This window comes from Laccaria bicolor, genomic scaffold (assembly GCF_000143565.1).
Source record: "Laccaria bicolor S238N-H82 LACBIscaffold_10 genomic scaffold, whole genome shotgun sequence".
Taxonomy (NCBI): Eukaryota; Fungi; Basidiomycota; class Agaricomycetes; order Agaricales; family Hydnangiaceae; genus Laccaria; species Laccaria bicolor.
Window position 1 is genome coordinate 523,694 of NW_001889881.1, and position 20,515 is coordinate 544,208.

A 20,515-nucleotide genomic window follows, 5' to 3' on the forward strand; every position below is an offset into this window, starting at 1 on the left:
AGTTTGTATCTTGCAAAAAAGTCAATGCGTGTAAGAGGCAGCGGCAACAGTTTAGAACAAGGCCTAGGGGTTTATATCAAAATGTTGTACGATGACTCGAACACCATGAAATTAGCAAAAGTAAACAGGTTGTCGGGCATTCTCACCTGGTAGAGAAGAGATAATACGCGGTTCCAAAGCAAATGATGCAGGCAAAGGCGACCAAACCGAGAAGAAGGACGACGTTGACGTTTGCATGCATATGGCCTTGACGAATCGAAGTCGGGGGTGGTGGCCTCGTCGTCGTCTCCTGCGATGATCGTGTTCGGGTACTTGGCGCACGCATTCTATACGCACCCCTTTCGAGGGCAATAGAGGGAGATGCATTGGCTTGTTGTTGGAAAGGCGTCATAAACGAAATTCAAAGAATACTCTTGCGAGCTTGCCGCCTTCGCCTTGCACTTCCTGCTTGTTTGCAAGAGTCGCCACTGACAAATAAACTGTATGCTTCGCCTGTCCCTCCGACGCGCATACTCATCCTTACCCGCTATCTCTCCGCCGCCGCTAGCATTCGCGTTTGACATTGTATGTTTCTCTATTTTTGCGGCTAACTTATTGTTTAATTCGTAACATACAGGACGGTGTTCTTCTTCGAGGAGAAGACGTCTTACCAGCTGCCAAGCGAGCTTTGCGCACACTTGAAGGTGACAATCCTTTCAAAAAGTACGTGGAGTTGTGCATTCTCTGTGCAGCGTCTTACCCAACCAAGGAAAATTCCATATATCCTTGTAAACCGTTCTGCCCAACTTGTTCAATCTTCTTGTCATTTCAAATAATCCAACAGTTGACCAATGGCGGTGGCGTTAGCGAAGAGGAACGGTGCAAAAAGTTGTCCTCACAATTAGGAGTGACCGTATGCGAGTGGCTGCTTCGTGTAACTAGCTGATTTCATTTTTCGTCAGATCAATCAGCGTCAGTACATCCAGGCTCACACAATCATCAAGAAATCCGCTCACAAATACGCGAATAAACCAGTACTCGTCCTCGGTGGTAAGCTGGATAAAGTACGCAAGGTAGCTGAAAGGTGCGTGCGATTGGGTGGCCGGCTGGAAAGTAATTTTATATATTCCCTAGCTACGGCTTCAAGAAGGCATATACCACACTCGACGTTCTGGCATGGAACCCCGCGTCAGTCATGTTCATTTTTTAGAACCAGTTGTGCTTATCTTGCATCAGTGTCTGGCCTTTTTACGATATTTCACAAGGAGAGCGCGAAACAACAAAGGTATGAAAACACCGTCTTACTCCGCTGACTCACGCCCTATGCTTATGATGCCCAGGCAGTAGACTTCAGTCAGACACCAATATCTGCAATTTTCGTATTCCACGACCCACGAAATTGGGCACTAGATGGTACAGTCTTTGATCTGTGGCCCTCCGCAAGAGCTCAAAGTGCTTTCTTAGTTCAAGTCATCTGCGATGTGATCTTGTCTGGCGGCATAATCGGTGGCCCGCCAGTTCGTTTCGACGAGCGGACTGACAAACAGCAATCCGTACAACTTATCTTCTGCAATCCCGACCTCGTGTGGCGTTCTGATTTTGATCGCCCGAGGTTGGGTCAGGGAGCATTCAAAGAGGCGTTCCATGCAGTTTTTTATGTTCGTTCGTCTTCCCCATCATAGCAAAGGCCAAAGCTGGAATTTTGTGCTAGGCTCTGACCGGATCAACATACCCACATGTGCAATATGGAAAACCCACGGGACCAACCTATGCATTTGCTCAGGATGTATTGACACATGAATTGGAATCACTTTACGGAATTAGAAGTCCACTACCAAACATGTTTGTGATGATACTCGTTCCTTTTATGTGTTTGAGGGGCTAATGAGAGGATAACATTATAGATATATGATTGGAGGTATGAAAACATTTCTTTCCACCGTCTTTTACGCTGATCGAGAATTTCTCAGACAACCCAGAGTCAGGTATGATAATTGCTGATGTCATGCTCACTCTGCTTATGGTGGCGGGGATTTAGACATCGCAGGCGCCAATGCAGCCAACTGGTCTTCTATACTCGTTCGCACTGGAGTTTACAGTGCAGACCAGGGGCCTCCGATACATACTCCTCACCATCATGCCGGGGACGTCGGAGAAGCTGTGTGGTGGGCCATTGAGCGAGAGTATCGCAGGGTGTCCACAATCGAAGTGAGAGAAAATATTCTGGGCGATATGCGTAGTACTTAGCGCTGTCAAGACTCTCGTGAGCAATTCGTTTGTATTCAGCTTTCTGATAGCGCCCACTCAACTTAGTCTGGCTTGCATTGAAATCAACCGATCAGGTCAGTGGTGTCAGCCGCCAGGTTATTTAAACGAGTTTAGGGGTCAGCTCTGCAAAACGCTTTTTCACTTTGACCATGACGACCCCAAGAGCAGGCTCTCTTCTCAAGCTCCGAACTAGTCGAAACTATAAACATGTTCATTCTCGTACCAAGTTATGCCCGTACTGCCCAGCCAGATTTTCTCGTGCTTCTCTTCTGAACCGACACATGCGCATCCGTGAGCTCTCTTGCACTCACTTATGTTGTCTTAGTCACTCTGACGTCGCAGACGCCGATATACCGCTACATTGCTGTGATGTGAGCAGTTTCCACACTTGCGTCAACCTACTCTTACTCCAGACGTCACCAGACTTGCGAAGCACAATTCACTTCCGATTCCGTTCTCAGGCGTCACCAACGGCGCTGTAGCATACTGTCTGTCTCTCACTGCTTGTTACACAACCTTCCACTGATTCTATCCTCGTCCACAACAGTTACAATCACTCTCGTCGTGATGCCTGTGTCTCTTGCGTGGAATTAAAAATCAAGTGCGATCGCCTGGAGCCTTGCTTCAAGTGCAAGGCACGCAATATACCCTGTGTCAAGCCAAATCGAAGTGTCAGTGGACACTGGCAAGATGTGGCATCATCCCTAAGCGTTGGTTCATGTCCGTCCCCTCCAGCTTCGCTTTCTCCGTTCAGTGATTGCCCCGTCATTGCGTGCGATACTCCCAGTTGTGGTCAAGGAGCTGTTCCTTCTGTCTTTTTTGAAACGAGCGCTTTTTCTGAGAATCCCTCTTCCGAACCAACAAGTTTGAATGGGGTCAGCAACACTGATGTTCGACATGATGCCATGCCTGTCATAGCTTCTGCTTCTGCTAGTGACATGCTTGAGTCTCTCTTCAGTGGCGTATTTTCGGCGACATCTAGCCCCACGGTATCTGGTGTGGATGAACACTCGTGGATAGGAATGGGATTAAAGACGGAGAGTGCAGAATCGGAGTTTCCTCTTGCCTCCATGGCGCAGGCGCCGGGCTCGAATTCTTTTGGGGATCTCGGTCCTTCATCGTCCTACACGGCGACTGAGTCGCGTTCCAGTCCCTCTGTTTCGGGCAACGATATCGAATCACAGCACTATCGTGGGTATCCTGGCTATACCTCTCCGTCTCTTGAATGCTGACCACCCACAAGTTGACCTGTTCTTCTCTAGTTTTTCTTCCCAGATACCGATCGTCCATGCAACCACCTTCCGATCTCAAGTCAAATCGCCTGTCTTATTAAGTGCAATGCAGGCATGCGGGGCTCTGTATGTCCGAACGCGAAAGGCAAGCACTTTCATCACGACCACCTTGGCGTCCGCTCGGGATGCCCTGATCCAGGATTTTGTGGGTTCCAACTTTGCGTTGTGTTGCTGCGCACCTTAATATGTGTCTAGGCCAAAAATCCCACAGATTCAATGGATCAAATTCAGCTCATCTTGGCGGTGGTTCTTCTCCAGACCATTGGGTTGTTTCACCAGCAGCCCGAACAGCGGGTTTCATCGAGCATCTACCACGGGATGCTTGTTATGGTATGAAATAACCTCATCCCTTAAAATCTTGTCTTGATTCTCTTGTAGATGATACGGCGTACTGGTTTGATCTCAAAAATCTCCTCATGGACACCGGGAAATCTTACTGAAGTCCCCCTGGAGCATTTGTGGTCCGAGTGGGTGATGAACGAGATGACCAAACGGTACTTTCCCTATCAAGTCATTGCGCTTTCGTTTTATCTTAATTTACATATTACAGCGCAATCCTGTGGTCGTATATGCACGATTGCTGTCAGGGCATTTACTTCGCCCTGCCCCCGTCGTACCACGCAAGTGAGCTCACACTCAATCTACCCTGCGAGGATTCGCTTTGGCAGGCCGCTAGCCCGACGGAGTGGTTCATGGCACTACAGGCGGCGTCTCCGTATGGCTCGATCCAGTCACGACTGATCGGGATAAGTATCCCCGATTCTTTGGCAGCTCTGGAAGAAAGTCGCCTCCTTCCCGTTCCTCATCCTCTCAATCCCTTCGCGCACTTCATTCTTATTCATGCCATTCTACGCCGTTTATTCTCTGCGTGCTTTGAAGGCCGAAAAGTTTCAACCAATGGGGATTGCCAACCGGAAGAAATCAATCAGGAAATTCAGCGACTACAGTTTGCGCTTCACAATTGGTTCCAAAGTCAACTAGTTGCGCCTGAGACACTTGATGCTTCTCTTCCTGGAGAGGAGCCGCTCTTTATCCACAACGGTTTGTGAATACTGTTATTTTTGTGCTGTTGGGCTAAGCGACAAAAATGCAGTTCTGCCCTTTTACTGGCTCGGACAAGTCGCGCTCCTAGCATATCAAGAGGGCTTGCCGCCTTTTCAACCCAATTCACCCGACAACTTAAAGGTGGAACTTAGGTTCAAATTGGTCAAACAGTGGCTGAAGCATATTCGAGCATTCCTCAAGAGTAACGATGGGGCGCCCACCCTTTTCTGGGACGAATTGATGAAATTGCGTTTGAAAAGCTGGCAAATGGAGTTTGAGAGTGATTTTTCGGAGGACCAGGACGGACTTCTAGGTTTTTTTGCTGAGAGTTAGAGTCTATAGAGCAAATAGAGATGTTTGCCGTGTGAAATTCGTGTACTTTACGCCAAGGCAGCGACTGCCAGCACTGATGCTACGACGTAGATGCTGCCACCACCAGTCTCCTCAGGCCCTAAATACAAAGCCTTTCGCCGCGTCACCTCGCCGCGGAAAAGGGTCCTCGATGCCTTGCTCAGCCGTAGTCGAGCGACCAATCTAGCCATCCTTCTGCTAGCATTCCTATGTGGCATCTCTTTGCTGTGCAATGTCCGGTTTTACGCTAGAAATTCACTTCGGGAAGGATCTGCAATGCTTGCCACCATATCCCGACCCAATGCACTCGCCGATCTTGATCATCTCGTCGTGGTACCCTGCCACGCTATCTGGCAGGGAGGTGATCCGAGTTCAAGGCTGAACGAAGAGGATTGGATTCTTGAACCATATCAGAAGGGGGGAAAACGTGTAGCAGCCTTTTTTAAACACATAGAAAAAGGGTACGTGCTTCTCGGCGTTTTCGTAAGAATGGGACTTAACCTCCACTATTCAGCGTAGAGCTGGCAAGGCAAGATGCCCGTTCGCTCCTCATATTTTCTGGGTAATAATTCAACGCCCATGCCGCAACAATAACTCATTTTTGTTTCAGCGGTCAGACGCGGCTTTCCTCTTCCACGACGGAGGCCGAGTCGTACATGAGGCTGGCGATGAGGACCGAACTACTCCATGCGTCAAACTCTGACCCCGTCTTTAGACGCGTTACAACGGAAAACTATGCGCTCGACTCGTATCAGAACCTTTTATTTGCCGTTGCCCGCTTTCGCGAATTCACCGGCCACTTCCCTGAAAGAATTACGGTCATCGGTTATGAATTCAAGCGGATGAGGTTTACACAACTCCACCGAGCGGCTATACGGTGGCCTGAAGCAAAGTTTCGGTACATTGGCGTGGACCCTGACGAGGGTCATAGCCCGAGTGCAGAGCAAGGAGAGGTATGGATGTATTGCTATGGGGAAATAGATCCTGACGAAAATCATCTACTTTTTGAACTTAGAGACGAAATGGATATCTCCCTTACTCGCTCGATAAATACGGCTGTCACTCTGTTCTATTGTCGAAGCGGCTGCAACGAAACCCTCATTCAAGATTCCATTCATACTACGTGACATCCCCAGAGTTGGCAACATTGTTCGACTGGTGCCCTAGTGCCTCCGAAGGGAGTCTTGGGGAAAGCACTCTCTTCAATGAAGTGCTACCATGGGACCATCTTTTCATTGGATAAATTCCTTGACCAAGCAGCAGGCAGCAAGGCAATTCCAAACCTTCGACATCTTGTGTTCCGCGCCACACGGACAACGGCTTTCGAAACAGAGTGTGCAGCTATGCACATTTTATCGATTTTTTGCCTCTATATTCAGGATGCGGAAGCATATTCTATATAAATGGCTTGTGTACACATGCACCTGGTGCTGAAGAAGCAAGATTTTTTATATACCAGACCCAAATTGATCTTGATAGATTTCAAGCTGGAACAACCGCGTGACGACGTCCGCTAAACCTCGGTGATTTGCCATCTTATACTCGCGAAATTGTGACGGCAGCAACTCCCTATCTCTCTATTACCCCGCTCAGGACCCTGCAGTACAGCACCTCGAGTCCTTATTCTTATTGCTCTTTGTATCAGGGTGAACCGCGTAACGTGTGTGTCGTCCAACCCCTGCAGTCTCTTCCGGATCCGCTGCGTGGCAGCGTTTTCTTTTGTCGGCTATACTCAACAACAGTCGCGTTCGTAACACATTCTCGTAGCACTTTCTTGGAAGACAATTTTGATTATTAGATTGTTTGAGGAAGAGGTTCTATGATAGGCTAATTCATCTAGAGTTCGGTCAGGCTGCGAATCTGCGATTACATGGATAGGGGACGCGGTGTATTGATGGGTCGAATGAATCATGCCATCAATCCGGACTTGAAACACGCCCACATAATTGTCGAAGTGCTCCCATGGTGTATTGAAAAGATATATGAGGCCCAGTTATTTATGGAGGACCCGACGACAGCGGAAGAGTTTCAAGTTTGTATTCTCTTGGGCTGCCCGCGAGGTAGTAGCCGCGAGCTTGGTGTAGCCACAGGGAGACCAGATGATGATGGATTAAGCAGAATTATATGATGTATAAGGACAGATGAGTTGTATGTATGTAGCAGTCAATTGTCAGAAATGAATGCAGTCTAAAGTTAGACTGGGGAGAGAGAAAGTGGTCAACAACATGCTCCACATTCATTAATATCACGTACGGGACGATGAGGTAAGATGTAGTTGTAGAATGCCTGCCCAAGTTGACCGCCTGCGGTTACGTTCACTTTCACTCGGATGCATTTGGATCGCATTTTGATCTGATAAGCCGAGGTCCATAGCCATCCTCATGGCCATCTGACAATAAGCTCGGAAACCTAGGCCGAGATCAGGTCACCTTGTAAGCCAGTGGAGAAAGAGAGCTCACCACTAAGTCTATTGTTCTTGTACTCCGACCAGGAGAGTAACATTATAGCGTGCAAGGTTTCTATTGTGGGGATATGAGCGACGGAGCTTAGGATAGTCTGAGAAAATGGAGGCTCGGTAAACAATTGGAGACGGCGAAGAAAGAAACTTACCTTGGCGCTCTCGGTGTATGCTTCTGCGACGTTATGGAGGCCTCGTACAGTAAGCTCGGGAATATTAGAATATCTAGATAGAGGTAGTGAGGTTTCGGATACGATATGAACAGAAATCACGTACCTGGAAGCCATAGCTGCAATACAATTTGCCATCAAAGATGGCAGTACGTGGTCCCAAAAATCCGCAAGTAACTCCTCGTATGATAAGAAAGTGAATTCACCGCCCAAGTTCTCGAAGAATAATTGTATGAAATGTGGCATTAGAGTTGGGTGGGGTGATTGAGGATGATCAGGATCGAAAAGGTGAATGGGACGATAATCAGAGTGATGCGATGGACTGCGTGTATTATGAGGGTGATGTAGTAGTTGAGTGGGTGGAGGTCCACCATAATTATAGGCTAATGGATTACCGTTGCGTGATGAAATAGATGAAGAATTACTGTGTCTTGTGAAAAGGATTCAGTGGCACGTAACGACTATGTGAGGCGGGTGATAAACCTGTGATGAGAATCTCGACGAGAATCAGGAGGGTATGACTGATATCTCCCAGTGTGCTCCGCGTCGGCTGAAACGAGCCCGCTTGCTTTCGGCGAGTGGGAAGTGGATCGAGGGTTCGAGTTGGAAGAAAGAGAAGGACTGGAAGAGCTGGAGGCCACTGAGAAGGCATCAAGGGCTGGGTTCGCTTCGGCTCTAAAAAGAGTTGGTGAGTAGAAGCCATAAAGGTACGAAGAGCTGCTTGCCTGAAGTCTGCTCCATACGAGGTAGGACCAGCTATAGCTCGGCTGCGTTCTGCAAAGTAACGCTCCCTATCCCGGAAACGACAAGGTATCTTGGCAGTCTTGCAAGCATCACATTTACTTTCTGGAGATGGTTGAAGACATTTTATCTTTTTAAGACGACTGTGGTAGAGGTGTTAGATTGGATAGCGGGCAGTGATGACAAAGCTGAAGTTACCAGTTGTCGCAAGAGGTGACGAGACGAGGCCTTTTCTTATGTCCCTGGTTGTTCTGCGGAGATTCTATAATAAACTGGAAAGAGTCGTCCATGCCCGTCGAGAGGAAGAGAATGCGCGTAGGAAAGAAGGCGCGCAAGAAAATAATTTATCTGCGTTTTTAACACAGCGCTCGTAGCACTGCTAACACCGTGAACCGTCACGAACCCGTCACGAACCATCAAAGACCTGAGCCACTCACTTGCATACGGCCCGATACAAACCCCTTGAACCGACGCAAACCAATGCAAGCTTGGTGCAAGCCAATGCAAGCCACCTGTCTGAACACGAAACGCAAACCATAAAACACAACCGGAACAAATCCATCAATCAATCAGTAAGGCTGACTCAGCACATATCGTCACTTGATTTTCTCCGAGTGTCGTCTCGGATCTGTGAACGCGTCAAGCCTATCCACACGTGGCAGATACCGTCCCCGCGGTTCCCTCGCCGCACGGCCCACTTTGGTCCATTCTGCACAACAAAGCCGCCATTTTTGAACATCGGATTCATCCATTGACTCCGCCTACAACGGTGGGAACCACCCAAAAGGTACCCAATCACGGGCCCAATCTATATCATCCGTCTATGGTCTCTATGGTCTGATACCTTGCTGATGCCCATGAGATTGATGGCAAGGGGACGCCAGTTGACTCCAGTTCGCTGCAAGAATTGTCTTACAACCGCACTCGATCTGTTGATAAGATTGCGCCAAGTTCAAGCATCGCGTGTTGGTCGTCGTTCTCGTGCAAGGGTTGGAATGGAATCAAAAAGGGCGGAAAGTAGCAATATGATGTGACAGGATTTAGCCCGAGTTTGTCGGTTCAAAAAAAAAATCTTCTGTGGGCATTCAGCAGCATGGTTGGTGGTTTCAAGCAAACGAAACATCCGTCCCAAAACAATTGGATTCCACCGTCACCGGGTATTTTTGGCCTATACATTTACGAGCTCTATGGATCCGTCCTGGAATGCAATCGCACCGTTTCGTATTTTCCCGGGGTGTCCGGGTTCCCGGTGAAACTCAGAAGGCTGATTACTGCGGACCTCCAGCGTGTCACTTCCAGACGAGAATGACGGTCTCGAACGATCGTCTACGGGGCTTCCAACCTATAAGAGCGGCCGAGCAAAGGCTATCAGATCCAGTCTCAGGTCGCTGCAAATCAGAAGGGAATTACCTCTTCTAGATCGTCACTTCGCGAAAGAAGGTTGATCTCTTCGGCATCCTCTATGACATCACTCCTCCCAAGCGGCTCATCAACTTCACCAGATACTGGATCGCCATGAGCATCCAAAGGAACAGGTGATTCCATCGACTTTCGGTATTTGTGGTATGTAAAGAGTGTTATGCCTAACTCAAAAGACATTAACGCCAATCGTACTTGAGTGTGAACAAATCATACCGCATACTGTGATTCCAACGCCAGTAATATTGAGGGGAGTGAGTTCATCCCCAAAGAACCAAGAAGAAATCGTGATCGTCGATACTTCCTTGGCGATTCCGGCAATTGACATCGGTACTACACCGGTGCGTTGAATGATGCTGTGAATGGTCATGTTCAATGGAATCATTGAAGTAATGACGAAAGAATCGTACTAGTATTCACTTAGAACCATGCAGAACGCTAGGATCCCAGGCGCAGTCAAATAAAACACAGTCTCGGATGTTTTGAGCAGACCACGAAAAAAATCGGAGCCGAATAAGCTCCTCCAGTGTTCCACTGTAACGCTAACAACAGCAAGTATGGCCCCCATGGCAGGTGAAAGCCAAAAAATGGTGGCAGCAGGGTTATCGAGACCCAATTTCTTGTTTTTCAACAAAACTTGTGTAAGAGTCCATCGAAGTCCACCAAGAGCACTAGCGCTGAGAACGAGAATTAGACCCTCTAAAATAAAGTGCGTTTCCGTTGCCACCATGAGGACGACACCAGAGAAAATCAGGAAGATGACACCAATGAGGCGCCATGAGAAGACTTCAAGTTTGAAGATGAAAGCAAAAAAGAGTACGAAGATTAGGGAGGATGATTTGCACATGGCTGGAAGTTGTCTGATTATTAAGTGGATCGACCAAATAACCTCTAAGCTTACTGTAGAAGGATAGTGTGATGGTCTTGAGTGAGAGATTTGACAGTCCAATATCAAGGCTTGTCGCAAGTGCGGTTGGAAAAGCCTTTTTCCTAAATTACAACGACGTCAGAATGGCTAAACAAAGCTTTTTCACGGCTAGCCGTCAACGTAAACCATGGACAGATATAAATTTGGGACCGAGCTCAAAGTGCACAACGGTCGGCAAGTTACATTCAGGAAAATTAACTCACCCATACTCTTCGGGAGTCGGCCTCCGATCCGGGCGAAAATGCATAGGCCAAAGCGCTCGTAAGAGAGCGGCAAGGATGAACTGGACGAACATATGCATCGTTGTCACGAATAACGGTGCTGGGAATGCGAAATGATCCTTGGAAAACATCCATTTGTTGTATACTGAAAGAAGAGTCGCAAATAAGAACCTATACTATCATTAAATCGGGTCGAAGGAAACCAGGTAGGTCACGCACCAGGATGCAATGAACAAGGCGTTGATAATTGCGTTTCTCCACCACAAGCGTTTCTTCTCCGCTATAGACGCATAGTGTAGCCCTCGATTGTGCAATGTGGCAGGATAACCTTCATCTTGGTCGATAGAGAGCCCGCGGGGAAGTGGATTGTCTAAAGGATACTCCTCACCATTGAGGGGTCTGTGGGACATGATACCGTCCGCTCCATTTGATCATGGGACTAACACTATTTACGTCGCAGTTGGTAACATAACATACACAAATATGCACAAGTTGAAGAGCAAGGCTAAAGCTCTTTATAATTACTCGTGAACGGTCCTTTTCTGGTTGCTAAAATCAGCCAGCGGGATCGTTGAGCAATTCTCGCCTGACCCTTTTTAATTAGATTTTCTTTCAATGGCCAAGAGAACAACGGACTGACCAGGTTCGCCAATGGTCGAATTGCTTTTGATGCAAGAATTCCCTGAAAAACTCATCCTTCTTCATCCTGGATCTGAATGAAGAATGTTGCAGCAGCTCCAGATGGTGGAGAGCGTGAGGGTAACTTGTACCTCTCAGCGAATGTTTCTGTTGGTGGGGATAGAGGCTTACTGAACAAATCGTGCATAATCTTTCTCCTTGAAGTATAGAAGATACTCAAGAAAGTTAATGAAAGAATGTTGTTCCAGATAATTCTGTTGTGCCAAAGAGTGGAGATAGAATGGATTGGCCAATGCCTGAAGGAACTCGAGTTCGAGCTCAAATTTTGCGCGATTTGCTGCTTTGGGATCGAATTTATCAGAGGCTGGAGTCGTAGGAATTTGGTTTGCGTTCAAGAGATCCATGCATGAAGCTTGGAGGGAATATTCCAACTGCCAAATAGGCGCCGCCGTCGTGGTTGTTGCCTTATTTGTGTACTTTATTTACACTTACGAAACAACTTCAACTTGACTTCGTTGAGTACTTCCTCAAGCACTCCACAATCTTCGAAAAACAAAGCTCAGGTGGAAGAAAAATGTCGGGGGACGACGAATCTAGTGGCTGGCAACTAACCGAATCAGACCCAGGTGTCTTTACGTACGTTTTTCTTTGCTCTACTCTTCTTTTCCGTCAAAAGGTGGTTAGCATTCATCGTTGATACAACAGGGAGCTGCTAAAGTCCTTGGGTGTCCCTCTCATTGTAGATGATCTGTATTCCCTTGATTCCGACTCATTGTCCGCCCTGCAACCACTACATGCTCTGATTTTCCTGTTCAAATGGATCCCCACCTCCTCAGACCGTTCTGATGGCAACTACGACCCAGAATTTCCAGGATTTTTCGCGCATCAAGTCGTGAACAACGCATGCGCTACCTTGGCTGTACTAAATGCACTTGGCAACATCCCTTCCTTGCCTATGGGACCTCAACTTTCAGAACTCATGTCATTTACGACTGGAATGGATCCTCAGACGCGTGGTTTAGTAGTCACGAGTGCAGACTGGCTTCGCCAAGCCCATAACACACTTTCTCCACCAAGTGCGGTCTCACTGGATGGACTTGGACTTCCGAGAAAGAGCGAGGACGCATATCATTTTGTGGTGTACTTGCCCGTGATGGGAGCACTGTACGAGCTGGACGGCTTGAAACCGCATGCAGTGAGGCACGCTCCTTTTAGTCAGGAGGGTGAGGGCTGGCTCAAAACAGCTCGGTTAGTCCACCTCACTGCTCCAGTTCATCCTCTAACATCATCCCTGCACAGCGAAGTTATCGGAGCACGCATAAATACCTACCCAGCCGGTGCAGTGCGGTTAAAGAGTTATGTTGATTTGCTACGATACTAACACTTTTTCATAGCTCGAGTTTAGTCTTCTTGCTCTGCGAGAGGACCCTTTGCCTACACTTCAATCCCAACTACAACAATATCAGACTGCTGGTCATTCAGAAGCTGCATCCGAAATTATGGCAAGAATATCCAATGAAAACTCAAAACGAGAACGCTGGGCAGTAAGCATTCCTTCAGAATATTATCCCTGACCTGCTTTTCTGACCCTTCTAGTTTGAGAACAGCCTTCGCCGTCACAACCATATGGGCCTCGTGCATGCATTATTGGTTGCACTAGCTAAAAGCGGCAAATTAGTGAAAGCAGAGGAGGATGCAAAGAAAATCATGTCTGAGCGTATCGAGAAGAGGAAAGCAGTGGGTGATATGGACGAAGATTAGATGCACATGTTCAAAAGAATAATCTTATCTATGTTCATTCTTATCAATCGTTGTGCCTTGCCTGCTTTAGCTTAAGTTCTGTGGAATGCACTTTGCAGGGTCGACGACCGGCAACCGCCAGTTGAAAGTCCATCCTCTACTCGAACTATACCCTCAATTGGCTGTCATTTCATATACCCTCAATACCACACCTATCGATATCCAACAATGACCTTGAAGAAATCCCCTTCACCGACGACCTCTCGCGCACCACCCTCTTCTACCCCACTTCCCGGTCACCATCCCATTGCACGACATTCCTCAGGAACATCCTACAAGGTCGGCACACCAAACCACTCCATACCCCAACAAGCAGCCCCCAAAACCCCAGAAAGTGGAGACGACGCGACCTGGGGTGCTAATTTCTGGGTCACCTTGGTCGATCCACAGGTTTTTATAGCTCGATTTTTCTTTGCTGTCTCATTAACACCAATGGAATAGACGCAAACTTCTTTTTTTGCCTGCCCTGCCACTGGACAAGTCAGCTGGGATCCACCTGTTGGGAACTTTGTGTGAGTCCCCGTTGTTCATTTTGCGACGCAGTGCGTCATTAAAAAAACCACAGATTACCCCCGAGTACCGAAGGAGAGTGGTGGGAATTGAGTGATGATTCTCGGGGTGGTCTGTCATACTATTACCAGACGAAAACCGGCGAAACTGTTTGGGAGCGTCCTTCAGGTTTTGTGATACCCCTAGGCATCATACAAGTGAGTTTGGAGAGTGTCTAAACTAGTGCGACGAGTTTGACTTGCATTAGAATACAGCTCTTGGTCGCAGATTATCGCAGACAACCTTTGACCGGTTTTCCAAACGAATATCAGCAAGCCTCGAGAGACCAGTGCGTGGAAAAGCTTTGAATAACCATTCTTCCTTGTAAAGATATTTCAGGAGCCCTTGAAGGAAACCTTACAGCTACGGTCCCCATCGAATCGCCCAGCACTAGAAAATAATGGCAACCGCCAATCCATCGCACGATCCGCCTCCGGCGGCGATCTATTTTCGCATGGGGCAGAAAGTGTCCAGAATGGGACAAGTCGATTTCACACCGTCGGTTCCCAGTTGACGCCTATACCAGGTTCCCCTTATGCAACAGACCGTTCTGTGCCGTCGTCGCCTTCATCCTCCAAAAAATCTACAGCAAGTTTTGTCAACGATGCCAACGGGGAGATATCGCCATCAAAAAAAAAAGACAGCCCAAACGGGAAAGGTCGCCCAACCGACAGCTTATATCCTTCCGATTACAATGGTCGGGCTCGTTCAAAGTCATCTTCATATACATCACATCGCCCACAGCAACCTCAAAGTCTCCACGCTGCACTTGAGATGATTTCAACGTCACATTCAGATAGTGGTCACACCTCCCAACCAAGGAGCCTCAATGTCGCATCCAGTATCAGTGATTCAAGTATGGCTTACGGCCAAGTTCACTCAGGCGAAGACAGTCCTTCAACCCATTCTAGGAGCAGAGGCAAGCGTGATTTTCCTCCTTCGCCCCAGCGACCCATTCCATCCGTTCCACAACGAGTCCCAACAGTCGGAGGAAAGGGAATTAGTAGTCCCATCATGAACCATGGTGTGTATGATATTATGCCTACAACGCTACTTCTTAAAGTCTTTCAGCCGCAACATTGGAACTGAGCCCTGTGAAGAATCGTGCCACAGGCCAACCAATTCTGGTCGGACCGATAATGCACCCATCGGCGTCAAATTTGTCGACCGCAACACTGAACACGGGGTACGCAAATGTTAATCTTCGTTTTACCACTATGAATCATCTTTTTGGATTTAGAACTTACCCGATATTACCGTCTGCCTTGGCTATGGATATTCAGCAGTTTTCAGAGTCTGATTATGCGAAGCAGTACTTTTCTACTCACCGGAGCGGCTTCATTTTCAGGCGAAGAGTCCCAGTTGCACAGCTCATGGCTTGGCAAAAGGTGATGAACAACCGCATACTTTATCTTCAACTTACTCTTATCTGACTTAGGCTCCACTAACGTCTCCCCTGCTTGTGCTGAATCGGACTCTCCACAAAGATGCAGTTAAAGTTTTCAAGGTCATCCAGCATATCATGGGAGATCGAGAACGGGAAAAGTCTATTAATATTCGTCTGCCACACGATGGTCACCTCTCGGCGGTTGCTTCCTTTAACTCGTCCACGACTTCTTTATCTGGTAACTCCTTTGGATTATTGGAAGAAGAACGCTGGGTTCTTAGTGAGGGTCTTACGCATGGCGAACTCAGAGACGAGATTTATTGTCAATTGATGAAACAGCTGACAACAAACCCGAATACGTGAGTGGACTTCAGGCTGTTCACTCCCGCTCATTAAGTTTGTTTGTTTTTTTGGCAGGGAAAGTATATTCAAAGGATGGCAACTGCTTTGCGTCCTCCTCATCACCTTTCCGCCCTCAAAAAACTTTGAAACATACCTTCATGCTTTCATACAAAATCATACCACCTATCAAGAAAGCCGGGTGGATGTGATGGCCAAGTATTGTTTGCGACGTTTAGCGTCAATTTCAATGAAAGGCCCGCGTGGCAAGCCTCCATCTATTGCCGAGATCGAGACGGCTTCGGTAAATTCGTTTTATTCCCATACATCCCGCTTTCCAACGGTCGTTTTAGGATGCTGCCTTCAATCCATCAACATTCGGGGAATCTTTGGACGCCATTATCAGGCTTCAAGAAAGGAATTATCCTCACCAAAAAGTTCCTATCATTTTACCCTTCCTTGCTGATGGGATTCTTGCCCTTGGTGGTCCCAGGTCGGAAGGAATCTTTCGTGTTCCTGGTGACAACGACTCAGTTTCCGAACTGAAATTACGGATCGACCGCGGCTATTATACATTAGATGCCGTCGACGATCCGCATGTTCTTGCGTCGTTGATGAAACTCTGGTTGCGCGAGCTCTGCGATCCCCTTGTCCCAAGTGAAATGTACAACGAATGTATTCAGCATTCTAGGGATCATCTTGCCTGTATCCGCATCGTGGAACGGCTTCCAACCATCAACCGTCGCGTCGTTCTTTTTGTCATTAGTTTCTTGCAACTGTTCCTTGAAGAACGAACCCAGAGTATTACCAAGATGACACCCGCGAACTTGGCATTGGTCATGGCGCCCAATTTATTGCGTTGTAGTTCAGACGCAATGTCTGTCGTGTTCACAAACGCCCAGTGAGTTGCACGCGTTTAGTCGTCAAACGGGAACTTACAAGTTGCCCGTTACAGATACGAGCAAATATTTGTCTATAATCTTCTTCTACATCTAAGATGTGATGAGATTGACACCGATTATCAACCTGCACACGGTTTGGGGGCTGTTCCGAGCGTGCCTACACAGAAGACGAATCGCACCCGCTCCCGGCGGCCTAATCCTTAACAGCGTAGCCCTCTTGCAACCCTGGAAGCGGCGATTTTATGAAATACTTTCATGTAATATAACAGCGGGGACGGATCTCTCATCAGGACTAGTGTATTTGCTTAATAAATTTCGCTCGCATTTCAAGATTCGTTTTCCGCCAAAGTTGCCAACAAAGAGGGGTTGGATAGGATATACGTTTATATGGTGCATCGAGGGTCACCTGTCAACCTTAGTCTCGCCTAGATGTGGATGGAGTTACATTATAACAATTGTAACAAAGTGTGATGTGGAGGGCTATGATGGCGATCTCGCCACTGAGCACAAAGGACAACCTTGCTTCGTCCTGTATGGTTGTGTCGGTTGACATTTACCTCTCCTTGGTGGGAGGTGCATCCCAGCTATCGAACACATAGCTAGCATCCTTCCCTTCAGAACCTTGATTCTTCCAAGCATCCCACATTGGTTGCCCCCGTTTGGAGGTGCTTTCTGGTCGAGCCCGTGGCATCATCCGCTCAATCTCAGCGAGGGTCGATCCAATTTCGCTCTCTGGGTTATGGTCCGGCCAAATATTTTCCGTACCAACATCTTTCCACAAACCTTCTACAAGCTTGCGGGTTTGGGCATTAGTTTCCACACCATTGACAAACATTTCTTGCAATGCATCTTTCACCCCCATGAGATCTCGAAAGGAAGACCAGCGAGTTTGGATGAGTTCATTGTACGCCTGTGTTGAGCATCCAAAGACGTACGACAAGATAGACAGGTGTCGGGCATGATCGAAAATAGCTAGAGCGAGGTGCGGATTGTGATACCTGTCACGGAACTGGCGAACGAGGAGCGCAATTATGGTGGGATATGTAGGAGGTTGTTGAATGGCTTCATTGCTCCCGGACAAAACCGCTTCAAGGTATTGTCGGAATTCCCCAAAAACTTTGTCGTTGGCCCATTCCAGCAACTCCTGATCAGTTGAGCAAAGATCCATTTCTTCCTTCTTGCGATCAAGCATATCTTCCGCCTCGGTGGACCACTTCATCTTTTTTGAATGCCTCCTCAGCTTTTTGAAAAGATCATCGACTTTATTTGGCCGGTCTGAAGAGCGCTCAGATGACGCCTCGGCGTCATTGGACGAGTCGAAAACCATGTCAATCATGCTCTCGAAAGCCTTCATCTCACGCGCTGTCATAGACTGCTTGGGGTTGCGAGGGGCTAGAGGACGCTTCAAATCGCTGGGGGTTGCATTTTCGAGATCTTTGAACAGGTGGTCCCATGAGGACTGGCCAGAACCAGAAGCAACAGCATAAGGGTTCTTCGACCTGTTGCACACTCAACGCAAGTCAAGTAAAAAAAGAGAATGGAGAACTGACGTTATACTGATACTTCTCCGACACGGCAAATATGTAACTCGTATAGCTGGACTCTGACCTGTCAATGAAAGGAAAAGGCCTTGATGTGTGGAGGAATGTTTCCATCGTCGGGTTACGACTAAATTTTTCTCAGCCATAAACACGAAGAAAGAAAGGTATAACTCACACGTCTGCAAGAAAGTGGTTTGTGATCTGGTGCATGTTCTCTGCATCGTCGAGTGAGGAAAAGTATGTAATGCGGAGGTTAGTAGTCACCTAAGTATGTGAGTTTCAAGAAAACAGGTACACACATAATTCTAAATGGAGCCACATCCTCAAACGCAGTATAAAGACTGCTTATCCTGTCGCATTATCGGGACTGGTACTCTCTCTGGCGTTGGGTCATACGCAATATGGCAGGCTCGAGCAACGGCGCCTGGATCTTCCGGACAAAAGAAAATGTTAGCCGGAGTAGGCGTAGGTTCGTTCGTTCCGTTCATTCCCAGAGTTAAAGCACCCTCAACACGATACTTCTTACAGCATTGTTGGTGGGAGGCATATTTAGGTGGTTCAAATGACGTTTTTTTTTTGTTGAGCTAGAGTTAATGGAATGCTAGTAATTTCGTGTATTTCAACAAAAAGGACTTCCGTAGACTAAGTGTGAGTGAAGTTTGGCTTTCGCTTCTCTGAGAACGCAGACATGCCTACGCGGTATTAGTTATTAACTCCATACAAGGGCCTAGCGACGGACAAACACTTACCCTCCTTTTGGTCATTGGTTGCGAATAAACCGTGGAAAAGCCGTCTCTCTAACCTCAAGCCTTCGGCAAGATTCAGCTCGTAAGCTAGGAGCATGGTTGGCGTCAAGGAAGTCAATAAATAAAGAGAAAGCCCGCACCAGCGTTCACAACTTCTTTGCCAGCCTGAACAGCAATTTGACTCTTGCTCGCGATATCTTTCGCCATTGCCACCGCCTCCTTGACGACCTCACCTTCACCGTCTGCAACAACCCTGCTAACGATTCCCCAATTTGCGGCTTCTTGCGCAGAGACCATACGCCCTGTCAAAACCATTTCCATGGTCCGAGATTTTCCAATAACCTGCGCGAGCCTTTGGGAACCGCCTCCACCAGGGATAACACCCAGGTTGATTTCAGGCTGGCCAAATTTGGCGGTTGGAGAGGCCAGGATAATGTCACACATCAAGGCTAATTCGCAGCCACCCCCCAGCTAAGATACTAGGTAAAGCATTTGTAAAGAATAACGGTGACGGCTTACCGCAAACCCACTGACGGCCGCTATCACTGGCTTACGGAGGCTTGCAATTTCTCCCCAATTTTCCAAAAACTTGTTCTTGAACACGTCTGCGACTGTTGCAGTGTGAGGACGTGTAGTCAAACTTGACTAACTAGAAAACTTGCACTGTTTATCCTTCATTTCTTTGATATCGGCACCAGCTGTTATTGTGTCAGTAATTTAGTAGGCAGCATAACGGATTAGAAAAGAAACCTGCAAAGGCTTTCTCGGAGCCGGTTAGAACCATCGCGCCAACCGTGTCATCTTTGTCTGCTTCCTCGAGAGCTTGGTTCAACTCTTGGAATAGAGGGCTGCTCAAAGCGTTCAATGCTTTGGGCCTGTTGAGGGTAACAAGAACGACGGAAGGCTCTGGACGCGAAACAAGGATGAAATTATATTGTCGTTGCGAGGTGGACATGAGGCGGACTGGAGAAAAGTTCAATCGTGGCTTTAAAACGGAGCGAAAAGCCATTTTGCAACAATAATCGTTCAGGTGAATAACAGACAACTCTCTATTTAAAGTACCTTACGTAACGGTCGACGGCAACTCTCGGCCCGGACAGCAGCACAAGGAGTAAAAATTGAATATTCAAGGTATCGGAGTGGCAGCGGCGAACGGCAAAATGACAATTTTATCAGCGTCCCACTAGAGTGGTATTGAACATTGAGTTACGTCGTAAAGATGTGTGCACGTACCACGCCCGCTGTATAGTAGATGTCAGATTGAATCAACGCCTTCACTCTGAAGCCTTCATTAGCCATAAAATCATGCAATGCAAATCGTGCCTACTCGTCAATGGTACCTGCTTCGCAAATGAACGTAGATCCAATCATCTTCTTGTCGGCGGTGGGAGTTGCGATAGACTCCGGTGTGAGCAATGCTCCGCCAATTCCTGAACAAGGAAATCAAGTGACTGGTACGCAGTTACTTGAAGTGGTACTAACGAATGATTCCCTTCAAAGTTCGTTCTTTTGCTGTTTCAAGATGGGTTGGCCTCACGGAGAGTCTCCGTTCAAAAGTCCCTTCCTCTGTCTTGTCAGGGGCGTATACAAAAAAACGCTGGCGATTGGGGGAACCCTCTGCGAGTGTTGACATTCTGAGAGAGGTTATCTGTGGGACTAATACGCGACGGAAGCAACGGAACGAATTCATGGTGAGCTCCGTGACCAGTAAATTACTAGTCACGTGCGAGTTGTAAGTATT

The 20,515-nt window shown here is 47.6% G+C and overlaps 10 protein-coding genes across 10 annotated transcripts; 4 read left to right on the forward strand and 6 right to left on the reverse strand.

Annotated features, from left to right (window-relative positions):
- Positions 1 to 76: 76 nt before the first annotated feature.
- On the reverse strand, positions 77 to 391 carry LACBIDRAFT_296432 (uncharacterized protein; the record flags this gene model as incomplete). Its single annotated transcript, XM_001880405.1, has 2 exons — positions 77 to 95; positions 147 to 391. 2 exons carry the CDS (start codon positions 389 to 391, stop codon positions 77 to 79), a joined length of 264 nt encoding a protein of 87 aa, XP_001880440.1.
- A 149-nt stretch (positions 392 to 540) lies between these two features.
- LACBIDRAFT_159819 (uncharacterized protein) lies at positions 541 to 2,169 on the forward strand (the record flags this gene model as incomplete). The annotated part of the gene is made up of 12 exons (XM_001880175.1): positions 541 to 564; positions 617 to 702; positions 749 to 767; positions 824 to 892; positions 942 to 1,063; positions 1,114 to 1,167; positions 1,216 to 1,264; positions 1,320 to 1,392; positions 1,444 to 1,637; positions 1,691 to 1,825; positions 1,940 to 1,964; positions 2,018 to 2,169. Coding segments are annotated over 12 exons (1,002 nt in total), but the record flags the coding sequence as incomplete, so codon positions are not given.
- Positions 2,170 to 2,396: 227 nt separating this feature from the next.
- LACBIDRAFT_296434 (uncharacterized protein) lies at positions 2,397 to 4,916 on the forward strand (the record flags this gene model as incomplete). The annotated part of the gene is made up of 9 exons (XM_001880176.1): positions 2,397 to 2,538; positions 2,590 to 2,618; positions 2,671 to 2,735; positions 2,795 to 3,438; positions 3,491 to 3,684; positions 3,735 to 3,869; positions 3,918 to 4,033; positions 4,090 to 4,580; positions 4,633 to 4,916. 9 exons carry the CDS (start codon positions 2,397 to 2,399, stop codon positions 4,914 to 4,916), a joined length of 2,100 nt encoding a protein of 699 aa, XP_001880211.1.
- A 90-nt stretch (positions 4,917 to 5,006) lies between these two features.
- Positions 5,007 to 6,177, forward strand: LACBIDRAFT_296435 (uncharacterized protein; the record flags this gene model as incomplete). The annotated part of the gene is made up of 4 exons (XM_001880177.1): positions 5,007 to 5,395; positions 5,449 to 5,496; positions 5,545 to 5,887; positions 5,950 to 6,177. 4 exons carry the CDS (start codon positions 5,007 to 5,009, stop codon positions 6,175 to 6,177), a joined length of 1,008 nt encoding a protein of 335 aa, XP_001880212.1.
- Positions 6,178 to 7,127: 950 nt separating this feature from the next.
- Positions 7,128 to 8,593, reverse strand: LACBIDRAFT_296436 (uncharacterized protein; the record flags this gene model as incomplete). The annotated part of the gene is made up of 8 exons (XM_001880406.1): positions 7,128 to 7,132; positions 7,188 to 7,343; positions 7,394 to 7,490; positions 7,545 to 7,617; positions 7,669 to 7,992; positions 8,046 to 8,237; positions 8,288 to 8,446; positions 8,502 to 8,593. 8 exons carry the CDS (start codon positions 8,591 to 8,593, stop codon positions 7,128 to 7,130), a joined length of 1,098 nt encoding a protein of 365 aa, XP_001880441.1.
- Positions 8,594 to 9,698: 1,105 nt separating this feature from the next.
- On the reverse strand, positions 9,699 to 11,281 carry LACBIDRAFT_296437 (uncharacterized protein; the record flags this gene model as incomplete). The annotated part of the gene is made up of 6 exons (XM_001880407.1): positions 9,699 to 9,886; positions 9,939 to 10,078; positions 10,133 to 10,571; positions 10,624 to 10,712; positions 10,854 to 11,042; positions 11,091 to 11,281. 6 exons carry the CDS (start codon positions 11,279 to 11,281, stop codon positions 9,699 to 9,701), a joined length of 1,236 nt encoding a protein of 411 aa, XP_001880442.1.
- Positions 11,282 to 12,084: 803 nt separating this feature from the next.
- Positions 12,085 to 13,271, forward strand: LACBIDRAFT_326496 (uncharacterized protein; the record flags this gene model as incomplete). Its single annotated transcript, XM_001880178.1, has 5 exons — positions 12,085 to 12,146; positions 12,216 to 12,758; positions 12,810 to 12,852; positions 12,905 to 13,054; positions 13,107 to 13,271. 5 exons carry the CDS (start codon positions 12,085 to 12,087, stop codon positions 13,269 to 13,271), a joined length of 963 nt encoding a protein of 320 aa, XP_001880213.1.
- A 3,532-nt stretch (positions 13,272 to 16,803) lies between these two features.
- LACBIDRAFT_294063 (uncharacterized protein) lies at positions 16,804 to 18,516 on the reverse strand. The gene is made up of 4 exons (XM_001880408.1): positions 18,403 to 18,516; positions 18,204 to 18,292; positions 18,038 to 18,155; positions 16,804 to 17,986 (listed from the first exon to the last, which is right to left on the reverse strand). Exons 2-4 carry the CDS (start codon positions 18,247 to 18,249, stop codon positions 17,041 to 17,043), a joined length of 1,110 nt encoding a protein of 369 aa, XP_001880443.1. The 5' UTR covers positions 18,250 to 18,292; positions 18,403 to 18,516; the 3' UTR covers positions 16,804 to 17,040.
- Positions 18,517 to 18,670: 154 nt separating this feature from the next.
- Positions 18,671 to 19,783, reverse strand: ECH-3 (enoyl-CoA hydratase; the record flags this gene model as incomplete). Its single annotated transcript, XM_001880409.1, has 6 exons — positions 18,671 to 18,720; positions 18,778 to 18,861; positions 18,915 to 19,245; positions 19,294 to 19,379; positions 19,425 to 19,472; positions 19,525 to 19,783. 6 exons carry the CDS (start codon positions 19,781 to 19,783, stop codon positions 18,671 to 18,673), a joined length of 858 nt encoding a protein of 285 aa, XP_001880444.1.
- Positions 19,784 to 19,900: 117 nt separating this feature from the next.
- LACBIDRAFT_296444 (uncharacterized protein) lies at positions 19,901 to 20,407 on the reverse strand (the record flags this gene model as incomplete). The annotated part of the gene is made up of 4 exons (XM_001880410.1): positions 19,901 to 19,957; positions 20,008 to 20,053; positions 20,102 to 20,204; positions 20,257 to 20,407. 4 exons carry the CDS (start codon positions 20,405 to 20,407, stop codon positions 19,901 to 19,903), a joined length of 357 nt encoding a protein of 118 aa, XP_001880445.1.
- Positions 20,408 to 20,515: the final 108 nt, after the last annotated feature.

Excerpts from the sequence above, each read along its gene's own strand:
- LACBIDRAFT_294063 (XM_001880408.1), bottom strand. The coding sequence starts at position 18,249 with ATGCAGAGAACATGCACCAGATCACAAACCACTTTCTTGCAGACGT. Across the intron at positions 18,156-18,203 it reads AACCACTTTCTTGCAGACGT|TCGTAACCCGACGATGGAAA; the intron begins GTGAGTTATACC and ends AGAAAAATTTAG. Across the intron at positions 17,987-18,037 it reads CGGAGAAGTATCAGTATAAC|GTCGAAGAACCCTTATGCTG; the intron begins GTCAGTTCTCCA and ends AGTGTGCAACAG.